General features: G+C 40.7%; 1 protein-coding gene across 11 annotated transcripts in view; it reads right to left on the bottom strand.

Annotated features, from left to right (window-relative positions):
- TNS3 (tensin 3) overlaps nt 1–17,234 on the bottom strand; it is a 221,051-nt gene that overhangs the window by 134,205 nt on the left and 69,612 nt on the right. For 9 of the 11 annotated variants that reach the window (XM_054060590.1, XM_054060591.1, XM_054060592.1 and 6 more), the window contains one exon: nt 599–637. The exons of the other annotated variants lie outside the window; for them this stretch is intronic. In XM_054060590.1, coding sequence (XP_053916565.1) covers nt 599–637 — 39 coding nt within the window. The remainder of the gene's footprint in view (nt 1–598; nt 638–17,234) is intronic. 11 annotated transcript variants of the gene reach the window in all.

Below are 17,234 nucleotides of genomic sequence, written 5' to 3'. Positions count from 1 at the left end.
TAATGACACTAGCAGGTGGTAGTGATAGTTCAGTAAATAACTACTATAATCCATCCTCCAGGCATCATTCTCTTGGAGCTAAAATAACCATATACAGTCACTCAAGCCAGAAAACTTTTATCACTTCCCTACCCTGAGCAAGCAGGAGTTAACTTACTCTCTCCCCCCATCAACAAAAAAATACAGGCCCCAACCAAATCATCCTCTATTGGTACTTTCAAACTGACATGAGATATCAGTATGTTGAAACAATTAATGTCTTTCTTTTTTTATTTAAAATACACAAACAAAAGCAGATAAAGTAATACGAACAACTGCACGTGGTGGCTGCAACACAGGCCATTTGTAAAAATAACCCTAAACAGCAGAATATGTTTCACCCAGTGAATCCTTAGCCTTACAAAATGCTCAATAAAACAACCAGATTCCTGAGAGGGACAGGACACAGTAACAACCTTCAGGAATAAACCTTTGATTTACCACGACCTCACAGGAGAAAGAGATAGGACAGTACAGAAGATTATGGGAGGCTACAGGAAGAACTTAACCTATAACCAAGTAAATTCTGAGGGGTATCAGTAGTGCCAAAAACACTTACCAGTTCATAGTTGCTTGGAAAAAGGCAGGGTGTCACCACCTGGGATGAAAAATAAAAATAAAATAAGAAAAAAAAAAGATACTTTCTTTGGAGATCATAGAATCACAGAAAGTAGGGGTCAGAAGGGACCTCTGGAGATCATCTAGTTCAATCCTATTGCTAAAGTAGCTTCACTTCGAGGAGGCTGCACAGGAATGTGTCCAGGCAGGTTTTGAATATCTGGGCACCACTGAAAAGTCTGTCATCATCCTCCTGACATCCACCCTTCAGACATTTATAGCAACTGGTAAGATCTCCGTTCAGTCTTCTCTTCTTCAGGCTAAAGAGACCCAGGTCTCAGCCTCTCCTCATAATAGAGATGCTCCAACTCCTTGTCTTCCTTGAGCTGGGAAGCCCGGAACTGGGCGCAATACTCAAGATGCAGCCTCCCTAGGACAGAGTAGAGGGTGAGGATAACCTCCCTCAGCCTGCTAGCCACACTCTTCTTCACATACTCCATGAGGGCACTTTGCTGGCTCATTGTTAGCTTGTTGTCCACCAGGACTCCCAAGTCCTTCTCCGCACACCTGCTTTCCAGCAGACCAACCCCTAAATTTCACTGGTGCATAAGGTTATTGCTCCCTAGGTGCAGGACTCTGCACTTGCCTTTGTTGAACTTCATTAGATTCCTCTGCTCAACTTTCCAGCCTGTCCAGATCTCATCGAATGGCAGCACAGCCTTCTGGTTTATCAGTCACTCCTCCCAGCTTTGTGTCAACAGCAAATTTGCTGAGGGTACACTCTGTTCCCTCATTCAGATCACTGACAAATATGTTGAACGAGTCTGAGCCCAGTACTGACCCCTGGGGAACACCACTGGCCACAGTCTTCCAAATAGACTCTGCACCACCGATGATAACCCTCTGAGCTCTGTCATCCAGCCAGCTCTCAATCCATCTCATTGTCCACTCATCTAACCCACACTTCCTAAGCTTACCTAAATGCTGTGGGAGATGGTGTCAAAAGCCTTGCTGAAGTCAAGGTAGACAACATGTATCCAGCCAGTTATAATCATCACAGGCAGCTATCAGATTGGTCAAGCATGATTTCTCCTTGGTGAATCTATGTTGACCACTCCCAAGAACCTTCTTTTCCTCCAGGTGCATGGAGATAACATTCAGAATGAGCTGTTTCATCACCTTTCCAGGGATGGAGGTGAGGCTAACTGGCTTGTAGTTTTCCGGATCCTCCTTGTTGCCCTTCTTGAAGACTGGAACAACACTAGCTTTTCTCCAGTCCTCAGGCACCTCTCCTGTTTTGCATGACATTTCAAAGATGGTGGAAAGTGGTTGAGCAATAACACCTGCCAGTGCTCTCAGCACTCAGGGGTGCATCCTATCAGGGCCCAAGCCATTGACAGAGCTCCCTCAAATACTGTGAAATCCAGGCAGAGTCAAAAGGGCACCAACGAGACCAGGCACAGAATCTCGGTGTCAACAGCTGCCCTCAGCTGCACTACTTTCTGTCAGCTCCCTGAGGAGCTAGAATTAGCTCACAGTGCCCAGCTCACATGCTGCAACCAGTGAAATAAATTGAACAATAATGCTTTCCCTCAGGTCACAAATGCAAGGAAATATGGAGGGCTTTCCCTCCCCTCCACCGTTTGTAGTATTCTTCTAATATCTCAGTTTCAATAAATAAGTATTCTGCTTTTCAAGTAATACAGAACTATGGAGCTCCCAATACCTTATCCTTGTCTTGGATTTTTTTATGGGATTTTTTTTTACGGCCCATAATTTCCGAGGCTTAGCTTCAATTTAAAGCACTTCCTGTGAAGAACATGTTCTGTATACATCACACCAAAAAGATTCTCAAACAACCTTGTTTGAGTATTGAAAAACTAAATCACAAAGAAACGCAGGAAAAGCATGACTAACTCGGATTATGTGATGATCTACAGAAAAGTCTGTGTTAGCTCCTTTCCATGTTCCCATTCAGCAGGCACCCTCAGACCTCACACATACAGTTAAACTGTGGTTCACCAACTTAGACCACTCAGCTGAGCTTCAGGAGTAAGGCATGCTCACTTTAAGAAGCACTTTGAGCTTAACCCCAGTAAAAAACTTTCACCTTCACAATTACGGCTCTGCAGAACAGACTTCCCTCTCAGCCAGCACAGCAGAACCAGAAACTCTGTGGCAACATCTGGACTACAAAGCTGGAGTTGTTCTCTCAGGAACTATCGGGTGAGCAGTTCACCGGCTCTCAAGTGATGGTACAGATAGAGCGTTACTGAGCAGAAGCAGCCTAATGTCATTTATAATCCTTAGAATAACAAAATGAAGATACAGTCCATGCAGCAGAGCAAGATGCAAGAGCTAGAAAAAACACTAGTCCTTTGAGCAACGCAGGCAAAAAGAGACCTATCTGAACACATCAAGACAACCCACTCCAGTCTTAAGTCTCCGGAACAGCTTTTAACCACTATCATAGAAGGGATGGCATTTACACCTCTACAAGCACTTGTATAAAAAAGAGATCTCCAACTCTCAACACTTCTTAAATCACAGAGTACTGATATAAAGGAAAAAAAAGTAGTATATCAGTTTTCAGCTCCCAGTCTCCTCATGATCTCCACACCATCCCTTTAAGTAAACAGCACAGACATGAACCCTTCAGGTCTGTCTGCTGCACCCTCTAACTCCTCAGCAGGCTTGCAAGTCCAGTGTCTTAACAAGCTGCATTTCTGCAGCTCATTTCATGACTGCCACTCATGATGCACTTGTCTGTCCAACCAAACGCCCATACCGAACATATCGAAAATGTTAACTAAGCTGTCACGATAGCATTCCTGTTGCTGAAAGTAAAGGCAACATCCATCTCTGTGGCCTGACACAGTATGTAAAACTTAATACGCTCCTTTCACTTACAGCCACCAATTCTTCTCTCAAGCCAAAGCAGCAAATCACTATGCAGAGCATTCCATAGCAGAAAGAACCAAAGTCATGTGCACCTTGCACCACCACCAAGAGCAGCAAACCACCTCTGTAGAGAAAAGATTGTCCCCAGTCATCCTGATCATGCATTTATTATAAGCACAAAAAAACCACATTTTTTGGTACTGTTTGCATTAGCAACACCTAATGTTAAAGTAAATTTTAAAAAATGAAATTTCAACGATTACTTTTCTCTTACTGCCTATACAAGGAAGTAAGGAGAGAATTAATGAAATCCCCAAAGGAGTTTGCAGACTGGCTGGGTAGCACAGGGGAAAAGCAGAGATTAATATTACATGCTCACATAATTAATAATTGGAAACACTGCAGAATAAAATTGCCATCACTGGAGCACAAATATCATCTTTGCTCTCTCCCTTCCCTGTATTGCTAAACACCCTCCAGAAATCAAGCATTTCCTTTCCTCCTGGCTAACAAAAACACAACTCTTCTGTAACCTCCTTCATAATTAGAGCTGGCTCATTGCCTAAGAAACATCTCCTTTATTCTCACAAAAAGAGAACTAGAAAAGAACTTCAGCAGAGAATTATGGATCTTTTTTGGCAGATCTGTGGCATCTTATTCAGGCAACTCACACAGACTCAGGAGTGTGAGAAGATGAGAGCTAACTTTATGGGTAACGCTTGATTTTTTTCCTCTCTGAGCTTCACTATACCCACAATGACTGTAAGTAGCACCTTGACTTTACAGATAAGGCTCCACTCCTGGTTGCGTGTCTTTTACACTTTGTTTTTACAAAGATCAATATCTGCATTAGACAGTATTGTTCTAGGACTACCGAAGAGTCACATAATACCCTCTGTGGAGCACACAGCAGTCTCTTCACTTTTGCACTCTGCCACCATGTTGAACTCTCACTAAACTGTAGGGCATGCAACATGCATCACATAGCCAAAGAACTGGACCCACTGCTACGGTTAGAGCTACACAACTCAATGCAAGACACAGTGAATCACCCAAGGTGCACCCATGTTTTTTCCTCTGACTCCATATGAACAAATAGTATATTCGTTACTCCCAGATGAAGCAAACCAGTCAAGATCTCTATTCCAATTTCAGTTCTCATGAGCAGTTGCACCAATTCTTCCACTGTTAATCCAAACAGTCTAAAAGCAAAAGATCTGATGTGTTCACAGGTAACAGAGAGGCTAACAGAAGGTCTAGATAGCCTAAGTTGAAGATATGTGAGTGGCTTGAAATCTTTTACCTGGTTTGCAAAAGTCTGAGATGTGCTAAAAATCAGCATTTAGAGGAAGCCAGATTGCAGGACCTCAAGCCAGTATCAATACAAGAATACAAAATGGAGTATAAGTCCCTCATTCACTGGTTTAAAGTTACATACACTGTGTACCTATCTGCACAAAACAAACTTCAGAAAGACTTTTCTGATCCCCCAACTGAAGCTACAGCTAATCCTAAAAAAGATGAATTACCTGTTTTATCAGCTTTCAATAGTATCTTTATTCTCCTAAGAAATACACTGGATATTCATTAGTGCAATATTTCATAGTTCCATACAACCAAGGTGCATTTAGCTCTCCACTTCTGCACATTCTTGCATTAACGAGCATTCCCAGAACACAGAAGTGTCTTGCCCGATTTTCAAAAACAGTTCTCTTCAGTGCCTAGCACATATACACACATGGATATAGGCACGTTAGCCTTCCCATAAAGAAGCAAGCAAATACCTGAAAGACAAACTACCCATTCTTGCATACACAGTTAATATGGAAACACTTTCCTGATGTGACACTTCCTGAATGAAGCCTTAGTCTGAAAAAGTCCCACAATGACAGAAAAAGAATTAAAATAATTACTTTGATAAGAAATTCTGACTCCAATGAATCTGCAGGTAATTTTCCTTCATATGACTTAGCCAAATCGGTTAATGGGTAACCGACCAATATGAGATAAATGTTGACTCACACAAGAAAAATGTCAACAAATGGCAGGACGTCTGGCACTGAGGAAACAAAATCTGTCCCCACTCCCTGTAACACAGACACAACAGTGCCCCCCACTGTTGCAAAACAGGTCATTTGCTGGGACAGCAGGTATTTACATTTCAAGCCTTTTTTTTTTCACTCCCAGATGCATCTTTCATTTTTATCTTCCTGACTACTTATTTTATGAGTAGGAGATCTTCCAGAGGAAGAGCCATCTTCAAAGAATGAGTTGGTTATTACCAAAGGTGCATTTCAAAGTTCAAATCTCAAACCTTATCATACTGCTTTTGCAAAACTAATTAAACCATTTGGCTACAACGAATCACTTTCTTCCAAGCTACAGTTTTACCAAGTATGCAATGCTGGCATTCCTAACCCAGGTTATGTGATACACAAAGAATGTGCAGGGGGACTAATTCTCATCAAGTATATAGGCTAAACAGCAAGTTTATGCTAATTCACTACTAATCATTTTATAAAATTTATGAGAAAGGATGAATAGAGCAGGAAAAAAAGAAGTAACTGACATCCTCCAAACAACGTAAAGTTATAGTGATGCTAGGAGACCTTGTGACTTGCAAAAACAACTGTCGGGAGCCCAAATAGTAAGCCCACAAAAAAATTAAATATCTGTCTTTACGTATATACACAGACACACATATACATACACACACTCTCTTACAAATCTACAGCTTTGGACTTAGGTCTTGATAATGTAAGAAACTTCTTTGCTTAGATTTTTTCTTTTGACATGGCCATCAGTTATTGTCCCCCTTTTCCAATTCACTTCCCAAGCATCCACTTCACAAACCATGAACTTCCTTACTCATCAAACCAACAAATTAAAGGATATTAAGTGCACTGTATCTTCAAATAACTGCGCTCTTAAAGATACAACTGGTAACATGACAAAAAAAACATAGATCTAAATTCTAGAATAAAAAGGGAATACGTTACATTCTTCTTACATCTTCTCTCACCTAGATCTATGACAAAGTTGTTACAGGGAAAGACAGAACAAACACAGCTGGGAGCTCTCTGAATCCAAACCCAAACTTCAACAGCAATATTTTAGCACCATGTTATTAATTTTTCAGCTTCAGTATATTTTTATTTGCTGAAATAACACTAACACTACATGTACCCACCTCATCTAAGTGTAAAGAGGATCACACAGAGTTTGAGAAACTCTCCACGAGCTTCTTGGGAAAAAAATTAGTAACTGAGTACTGTAACATCTGTGCCATGTTCCTACAGTCCTGACCCACGCACATCTCCTTTCTGTTTACTTAGGATTATGCCTTATGAAACAAAGTCTGAAATTAGCACCTGAAATGGAAAGCTAAGTATCTTCAGGGTATCTCCTGAGTATTTCAAAATTCAGCAAATTTATATACGTATAAACCCCCGTTTCACCAAATAAAGCTGTTTCAAATGAAGTTACTGAAGGAAAATAAAGCTTTCACAAGTAACTAAGAACGCAGTTATCCTAAGATACAGGAATTTATTCTCACATATCTTTGCCACCTCAAAGTCTAGCTTTCTTGCATGCTGTGATATTTGATCTTTCAAAGTCAATCCAGACCTAGATTGTGAAAGTTCTTCCTCCAACTCTCTGGAGAACACATACAGCACCATACATTTGGTACACAGGCTATCTGGAAAAAAAAAAGTTAAAATACAAGAACCTCTTCAACACTCCAATGAAACAGAAGATTCCTAGAATCAAAATCCAATTAGTTTCCCCTGAAATCTGTAAACCAGTAGGCAGATAAGTCCTTTCCTTTATCAGATCACTGGATTTGCTCCAAAGGAATTGAAAAGCAAAGGACAAGAAATGCAGTCGGAACTTGGGTGTACCTAACAGTGTTTAAACCAGCCAGCAGGAGCCAAGACGTTAAAGCTAGATTTTTACTGAACTTTGCACTAGCCCTCTGCACTGTGGTGCAAGTTTGCCAATGTGAACTGTAAATGGAGCACTAGCTACTGTGATTTGAGTTAATCTGTTCAACCCCAGGTTTATAAAGTTGGCTGAAATGATTTGATGCTAGGCAAGTGAAAACAAAACAGTATTTTTGCTCAAAACGTCTTATTTTGCTGAGTCTTTAAAAAAATATAAACAAATCCTAATTTTGGCAATTGCATACATCTTTGAGAGACTTGACCATTTTCTTTGCATCAAATGTGACCTCTCCAAGCTGAATTAGGTGCACATTCCTGAGAGAATCAGGTTATCCTTTTAGGAGTCCAGGCTTACTTATTTTGATATAATCCCCATGAGAAAACACACTTCATTTACAAAGTCAAATATATTTTACAGTATTACCAGACAGGGAGGATCCTAGCAAGCAACAGGAATATAGTTGTGTGGACATTTTCTTCTCCCAAAAGAACAAACTATCAGAATGGATAGGAGTCTATTGAGTGGAAACAAGCTGTACACCAGGCCTGTTGTATCTTAGAGTTTTGGATCTTTAATGTCTGTTTTTCTCAGGCTTTTAATCTGCTTCCAGCATCTAAGCAATGGTGACAAGAGCTACAGGCATTATGGTTCCTGTGGTCACAAATGGCACCACAGTCAACAGTATCAGAAGCTTTAGGAGGAGGGGAGAGGAGCTTTGTTATGACAAACTGCAGAAGTCACTACTCAGCCCACAGGTTTCACTGCTGCCAATGTGCTCCTGAAGTCTGAGACAGATGTCCATCAAATGAAAGTATTAAAGATAACATTAAAGTAATATTTAAAGAATAAGCTTGGGTTTAAAATTGTGGGGTGATTTTTTAATATATATTACAAAGAAGAGGGAAATGTAGTCAAGGAGGGGGGCTCCAGAGGGCAGCAATGCCAGACTTTTCTACTCAACACCACAGAAAGATATGAAGACAGAAGTCAAATGTCAGACTTGTTGATAAAGTAATGAGTTTTGGGCGGTTTTGTTTGGTTTTTTATTTCCCTAGAGTTCCTGATGGAATAGGGGAGAAAATTGGAAGAGTAAAAGTGGGAAAACTTGTGAATTGACAGAAAGACAGTTCAATAAGTAATGTAAAAGCCACACACATAAGCAAAGCAAAACAAGGAATTCATTCAGTACTTCCCAGTGGCAGACAGGTGTTCAGCCATTTCCAGGAAAGCAGGGCTCCATCACGCATAATGGTTACTTGGGAAGATATATGCCACAACTCCAAATGTACAGAATACCCCTTTGGCCAGTCGGCGTCAGCTGTCCTGGCGGTGTCCCCTCCCAACTTCTCAAGCACCCTTAGCCTACTCAGTGGTAGGGTGGTATGAGGAGCATACAAGGCCTCGACTCCATGTAAGCACTGTTTCGCAGTAATTAAAACATCCCTATATTGTCAAAACTGTTTCCAGCACAAATCCAAAACATAGTCCCATACTAGCTAGCTACTATGAAGAAGACTACCTTAGCCAAAACCACCACATTCTCCACCCTCATAACATTTACATCATGTTAAGGTATCACACTATCTAATACATTCTCACTAACAACCACCCTCCCTAACCATCTTATAATACCATACACAGACACCCCTTCGTCTACACATCACCCCTGTGAAATGTCTGTAAAACATCCACAAAAGTCCACAAAATGTCCATTGAATTCACTTAGTCCATGACGTTGGGTTCCATCTGTTGCGGTGGTCACTCAGGACAGGAGAGGTCATATGTTGCATGGAGTTACTGGGCACCAAAGCCAGCTAAGGTCACGTCACTGCTGCACTTGCACTGCTTCTTTTAAAGCTTGTCCTCCAAGTGGTTCCTGCTACAGCATTCCCTATAATATCCAACTCAAATGCCAGGTTACAACAACTGAAAAGCACTTCCATCACAAACTTCACCCCTAGTCCCTTTGGACCAGACCATAGGCTACCCCTGCTCCAGCTTGGACTTATCCACAGACTGCAGTCCGTTAAGGGTGTACCTGTTTCCAAGTGGAGCCTTGTCTAAGAGCCACAGTCTTTCCAGGGGTATACCTGCCACAGCATAGACTTAACTATGTGCCACTGTCGCTTTGAGGCACGCCTGTTCCAGCAGAGCCTTCTTCATAGACCACAATGCCTTCAGAAGTAAATCTGCTCCAACTTGGCTTTAGCCATGGCTGCAGTCCCTCCACAGGAGTGCCTACACTGTCATGGACTTATTCTTGGCCATGCTTGGAGGTGCCCCAGCCTGACCTCACGCACAGCCGAAACCAGCACAGCTGAAAACCACCCATCTGCAGGATGACTCTGCACTTTGCATAGGCCAGTTTAATGCATAAATACATTCAATCACAAGAAGGAAAGATAGCTCTTTGAATCACACAATCCGAAGCAACGCAGCATAAGCCTGGTTTCAGTCCGTGACAGGACTGTAAAAGTCACATCAAAGAGAGTGACCTCTTCAGCAGGAAGTTTACAGAAAACCTTCGGAAAAACTGTTGGATGACACTGCCAGCAAGTCAAAGGAGGCCACAGTAGCCCAAAGGGCAGAGAACCAGGGAGGAACCTTCAACTTTCCTACCAAAATGTATTCTTGTGTTGTAAAGGCATCCCTCTACAAGACCTCAGTTCACCCATTTTTAGGATTTAGGGCATTTTGTTATAGGTCAACATGAAGGCACTGAAAGTACATTAATTTTATTACAGTATATCTGACTTTCATAGCCCTCTCATAGTCCTTTTAACCAGTTTCCCTCCTTTCAAAATATATTTGAACAAGTTTTCAAACATGTACATTCCAAATGTACCTTCAATTTTTCAGCTATTCAGAAAAGAGATAAAGCAACAAAAAGGTACAGAATACTCTCCCTGTGACATTTAAAAATATGGTTTTTAATAACTAAAACTAGCTCTCGCAAAAGGACAGTCTTCACTAAGACTGACTTTTCTTTATTATGCTTTAACTGTGGGAGGTATTAAATGTTTTCTTCAGCAAGACAGAACAAGACAAGGGAAGCAGCTTTTTAGAAATAATTACTAGCAAAATGCTACAAATTCCTATGTTGTCACACAAAAGTAGTAAAAGTGAATTCTAACAAAACTTAGAAGTTTCAGCTTACAAAACTGTCAGGACTTCTGGGAAAACTAGCAAGGAAACAACAAAACTTGAAGTTGTACCAGCTGGGTCTTGCACAACATAGCCAGCCATCTGAAACTAAGTCCAAAATGGGAAGTTTTATCTAAAAACACTAGCATACTTTAAAACACTTTTTCATTTTTTGAAAGCTCCAGCAAGTTAACTGCCAAATACACAAGGCGCCAGCACAGCACTTCTGTTACTTAAACAATGCAAGGTTTATGCCCATAAAAAAAACCAATGACAAGTCCTCATGTCCCTCACTAGCTTACAGTTCTGGATGGATCCAAAGGTTTATTCATTACATAGTTCACAGAAGTGATATATCTAACAGAGGGCAAAATATTTTTTGCAGACAGGAGGATCAACAAAATAATGCTTCAGGGTACAATCAAGAAAAATCCAAAGACCCCTCTGAGCTGCAAATGTCAGTTACAAAACTCAGATAGTAATCCTTTGAACTTCAACTGCAAACATTTTATTCTAGCCTTATGTGGCCTGGCTCTAAAATATCCAGTCTAAACCTCCCCTGAAGCAACTCGAGGCCATCTCCTCTCATCCTATCACTTGTTACTTGAGAGAACGGACCAGCACCACCTTACTACCACTTCCTTTCAGATAGTTGTAGACAGTGATAAGGTCTCCCCTCAGCCCCCTTTTCTCTAGGCTAAAGAGAAAAGTTCCCTTAGCTGCTCCTCATAAGACTTAGGCAACAAAGCTGGTGAAAGGTCTGGAGCATATCTCTGGACATGCTCTAGGACCTCAACGTCCTTCTTGTACTGAGCGGCCCAAAACTGAACACCATATTCAAGGTGCAGCCCGACCAGTGCAAAGGGACAATCGCTTCCCTGTTCCTGCTGGCCACACCATTTCTGATACAAGCCAGGATGCTACTGGCCTTCTCGGTCACCGTTGGCTCAAGTGCAGCTAGCTGCCAACCAGCACCCCAAGGTCCTTTTTGTCGAGTCAGATTTCCAGCCACTCTTTTTGAAGCCTCGAGCGTTGCATGGGGTTGCTGTGAGCCAAGTGAAGGACCCAGCATTTGGCCTTATTAAACCTCATACAATTGGCCTTGTCCCACTGATCCAGCCTGTCCAGATCCCTCTGCAGAACTTCCCTACCCTCAAGCAGATCGACACTCCAACCCAATTTGGTGTCATCTGCAAACTTACTGAGGGAGCACTCAATCCTTTTGTCCAGGTCATTGATAAAGATAAACAGAACTGGCCCCAATACTGAGCCCTGGGGAACACCACTTGTGACTGGCCACCAGCAGAACAACCCTTTGTGCCCAGCCATCCAGCTAGTGTTTTACCCATTGAAGTGTATGCCCAAAGCCTCCAGCTTCTCTAAGGGAATGCTGTGGAAAAAAGTGTCAAAGGCGTTACTGAATTTGAGGTAAATAATACCCATAGCCTTTCCCTCATCCACTAAATGGGTCATCTGGTCATAGAGGGAGATTAGTTTAGTCAAGCAGGACCTGCCTTTCATGATCCCATGATAGTTGGGCCTGATCATCCGATTGTCTTGCACGTGCCCAGTGAGTGCATTCAAGATGAACCGCTCCACAGTTTTCTTTGGCAATGAGGTTAGGTTGACAGGCCTGTAGTTCCCTGGATACTCCTTCCAGCCCTTCCTGTAGATGGGCATCACACTGGCAAGCCTCCAGTCATCTGGAACTTCCACTATTAACCAGGACTGCTGATAAAGGATGAAGAATGGTTTGGGAAGTTCCTCCGCTAGCTCCCACAGTACTCTCTGGTGAATCCCACGCAGACAGACTTGCAAGTGTTGAGATGGCATAGCAAGCCATTAACTGCTTCCTCCGGGATTTGTGGGTGTTTATTCTGCTCTCTGTCCCTCCCTGCTTTCCAGCTCAGCGGGGCTGAATACCCTGGGGATAACTGGTCTGACTATTAATGCCTTCTTTGCCTTTAAGTACCTCATAGTTGCTGTGTTTGCATGTATGTATATGTTACAAATACAAAGGCACATAAGAGAGGGAACACAAGCATGTATATCTGTCAGCCATTTTGTGGGAACTATTATAGTAGACAACATTTCAGGAGACTAAACTAATTTTCAGGAAGGTAAATGAAGTAATAGTTAATGTGACTTGCCTTGGAACTCCTGGCCAAAGATGACAGAAAATACACCATTTCTTTTCTTTAATCTTACACAAAATCTTTCCTTCTTGCTCCAAGAAAAATCCCACAAGAAATTGTCATATCGAAGTGCACCATACATTTCTCTCACAAGTATCTGTCCAAACAGTCTGTCAAGGGCCACTCATTCTCTTCAAAGGGTAAAAGCATCTGCTTTCATGCCCATCCACTGCAAGAGTCACAGCTCAGCCCTACAATGTTAACAAGGCTGTCCCAAGTAAGCACATGATCTATTCACAAGCCAGTCCAAGTGACCAAGTGACAAAAACTAACAGAGCCTTTGAGAGCCAATGCAGCTTGTGCTTTCAGTCTCCAAACTGAAAACATCTGACCAACATTAGTGTCTCTCTCTCTCTATATATATATATACACAAACACAGTGACACACAGGTGGACAGGAAGTTCTGTATTCTCACAATACAAGGTGAACATGCAACCCAGGACCAATACCAACTACTACTCCTTGCTAACTTTTCTGGCTGTGACTCTCTCCCTCCCATCTAGAGTGCTGCTAGTCGTCATCTTTTACAATAATTCAAGTTAAATATTTATGTCTATGCACTTTTCTGTAATCATGTTCATATTTCATAGAATATTAAACAGACTAAGAAAGAAAAAGATTTAGATGTCTATCACAACAGATCACGTATTCGGGAGCCGCCTTTCAATTCTCTTCAATTGGCAACAGCTTAACAGTTTAAAGAAAAAGGAAGAGCAGGGTCAAGGGAAGAAATAGTCTACATTTTAACAGATACAAATGCCTAGAGAAAAAAAAACAACAAGAAAAGGCATGGCCTTTGAGAAAAACAGCAGAAAGAAGTGCCAGGGTTTATACCTTTCACACTGAAAACAATTTGTCACTATAAATGATAAAATACTAAAAGCATATTATAAATACGTTCTTTCTCTACAAAAAAAAAACTACAGAATATGAAAGTAATAAATTGTTCGGTCTAGCTTTACCAGCATTCAAGTGGCATACTATAACTCAGGAAACTTGTTGAAACAAGGATTTTAGTCCATTAATTCCAAAACTTTGATTAAATCTGCACTCCATTGATGTCTAAGATAGCTTCTTAAAAGGTGAAGGAAGAAGCATGCTGAATCAAACTTATAAAATAATCTTACTGGAACTAGAAAAAGCCAGAGTCTAGGATATTGGTTTCTTTGAAACACCACTTCAGACTAGCCAAGAATCAAACTATTTTATAAAGAAAATATCTTCTCGGCTTAAGCATGGCAAAAATATCTTCCAGGTTGAATTAATGTTCACAGGCAAAGGCATAAAGCTGAACCACACAAGATTCAGCAAAAGACTTAAGCTTACTGGTTGTCAGAGAATTTAAGCATTTGCTTACAAATTTAATCAAATCAGTCTGTTCTCAAGACAGAAAATTCGCATACAAGAAACGAGTCAAGAAAACATAGTAAAGAGGCTCCCACTTTCAGTCTTCCCACATGACAGGACAAAGAAACTGGTTTTTCAAGTTTCCAGACTTCAAAGAAAAAAGTTTGGCTAGAGTCACAAGATGATGCCTTTCAATGCTCCAGCTCTATATCACTTACCTAACTGAGAGTGAAAGATGGACAAAATAGTATCCCAGGACAGAGAGCTAAGAGAAAGCCTTGTGGTGGGACAAACAAGCATTCCTACCTCATATGCAGAGACATTTGGTTGGTGACAAATCTACAAAATACAAGGGACTCAAGATCCCACAGCAGAAGCCAGAGCAAAGCTCTAGAGCAGTAGACATGCTGTAGCTTCAGAAACCTCAGGGAACACTAATTGGATCTGTATGTCTGAACAAATTGCCACACAGAGATTTCCTAGTGAAACACACACAGACAGATGCCATACAAGATAGTAATTACCTAAATGAACTGTGGTTTGTATAGAAAAACAAAAGGCTTTCAGAATTCATTCTTATAATGTTTTTCAAAGTGAAAAAAAAATGGTTTTCCAAGAGAGTTTTAAAATAGAGTACATACAGGAATAGCACTTTCTTCTAGAGCGGTTTCCCGCTCCTGACACTGTTTACTAAACGACAAAAAAAATTATATAGCAAATTGAGACAGTAGTATATGCTGGTATAACATAATTTGAACAGTTGACTTCAGTTCTAAATAAGTCTATCAAATATCTTACAACAGCTAATCGAGATCAATGACATGTTAACAAGGGCTTCCCATGATCGTTAGAGGTACCACTATGGTTCAGTAAGACCCTGACACCATTCATGCCAGGGTAATTTTTAGGCTCTTTTCTATCAACGTTAAGAAAAGTATGGTTCATCAGGCCTCCTTGATGAGCAACATAGACATGTCAGCAAGGCAACACTAGGAGTAGGTACAGTCAGAGTACTAGAAAAGCCACATTACAGACAAAACCATGTGTTTTTCTATCAAGATTTATCAAGTTTCTGAGGCTCAGAGCAACAGGGCTGTCCTAGCTCAGCACTGCCAATGCATACCACACTAATGGGTGCAGAAGAGGCCCATCAAGCAGTATGCTGGCAAAACAGGTGTCCTGCGAATTCGAATTGCTGAATTCAAATGCTTCTACAGACCCTGGTGCACACCAAGATCTGACACCGAACTGCTAGGGATGTCGCAAACAGTTTCACAAATGGACTATGAGAGTTCACACAGGCTTATCAACAGAGTTGACATCTTCAGACTGCCTGACCAGCTCCTTAATGGCACAGCCCATTCAGAGCTCTGTCCCTAAGGACGCAATTAGATCACTTCACTCCCGAGTACCTCACCGCTTTTCATCTGAACAAACTTGCCTGAAAGACATGTTCACATATTCATTACTCTCTGCATGTAATACTACCTCCTGACATCTGTTCTGACTTTGTGGATCCTTAATTTCCATTAATTCATTCCCTCTCCTTCAGGGCTAAACTGGAAACAGTAATCTGACAGAGATGGATATATTTCTTAAGGTTTTATAGCCAGACAACCGCCACGTTCACTTTTTTGTTTGTTTTTTTTTTTTTTCCCCCACTCAATTCCACGACAGAGGAGTTAGGGCTTTTGGAGCTTTTTTTTTTTTTGTTTGGTAGGGGTTTGCAGTAAACTCCCTTTACAGCTCATCCAATTTTCACACCAGTATCCATCTGCATCATCTAGTGGATTTATGCTACATAATTTCAAATCTTTCTGCAACCAATAAAACGATGCCAAATGCAAGCACCTAAACTGGTGCAAGCTAATCTCTGATGCTTCTCTTTTGATTTTGTAACTTCATAATTTCTTCCAGTTGTGCCCTAGGTTTTGAAGTACTGCTACAATGCTTGCATCCATTTCTTATTTTTATTCACTGCTATGTCAGGGGCATTTGGAAAACCCTCACAGAAGCAGTTCAGGGTTCATCCTACAAGACTTGCACATAATGCTTTTATGAACACTCACAACCCCAGTAGTCTTTTCAGTAATGCTTCAATAAGCTGTGAACCTCATATAAATAGAAAAGAAAGACTCATGGAAAATTCTGAATATAAACTGCTTATTGGCTTACTACTTCTCTGAAAACCAAGGGGGGGGAAAAGCCTCTTGAAATAATAGTTATTAAAATTTGGTCTTTTTCCCATAGCTCCTTTTTCAATCTTACATAATGCATACTTTTCAATTATTTAAAAATAAAATGTAACAATATCTCAATGGTAGTTACACTACATATACACTACATATACACTACACTACAATATACTTTTGGCACTTCATATACTAGTCTTTCCTGCACTCAACATCCAAACGTCTGAGAGCATAAGTATTAGTTGAAATATAGTTTCCTATTTTTAACATAGGGCACACTTATGAAATTATTTTCTCCAAAACAAGTTTAAACAATTTCTTACCACAGCCTCCAGCATCATTTACATACCATACCTTCCAGAAACTCTAGATCTAACATAGCACCTATCCAAGCAAATCCGCAAGCCATCAACATTATCAACAAACCATTTCCCATGGAAGCTGGTAGAAGTCCATACTGCAGACACTATTTAGAGAACGAGCTACTGTGCAAAAAAGGACCAGTTACATCATCTGGTCTAATAACAATATACTGCTTTCTACTAAGCTGTTTCCCTTCGACAGATTGACTACCTTTACTACAGTATTATTACTAGTCATTATTGAATGTAAATAGTTGACAAAAACCTTCAAAAGGTAACATCTTACTTGCAATCATAATTACCATTGTGTGTATTTTATCATCTTATTTCACAAAAAAATAAAATTCTGCATTTATTCAGCATACATAACATGTATGTATATAACAGCAATTTTCAAATACATAAGTACCATTTTCACTTGAATTGTACCAGAAATTCCCCAAGTGGCCTGACAAATCTCCAAGTCCTTCACTAAGAAAAGGTTCGTTACTGAATTTAGTTATATTTCTTGGAAGCAATGAAACAAAAAAATCCTTGCACAAGGCCAAAC

The sequence above is a fragment of the Cuculus canorus genome, chromosome 2 (assembly GCF_017976375.1).
Source record: "Cuculus canorus isolate bCucCan1 chromosome 2, bCucCan1.pri, whole genome shotgun sequence".
Classification (NCBI taxonomy): domain Eukaryota; kingdom Metazoa; phylum Chordata; class Aves; order Cuculiformes; family Cuculidae; genus Cuculus; species Cuculus canorus.
Note: the sequence above shows the minus strand (reverse complement) of the source record. Positions and strands in the feature narration are given on the sequence as shown.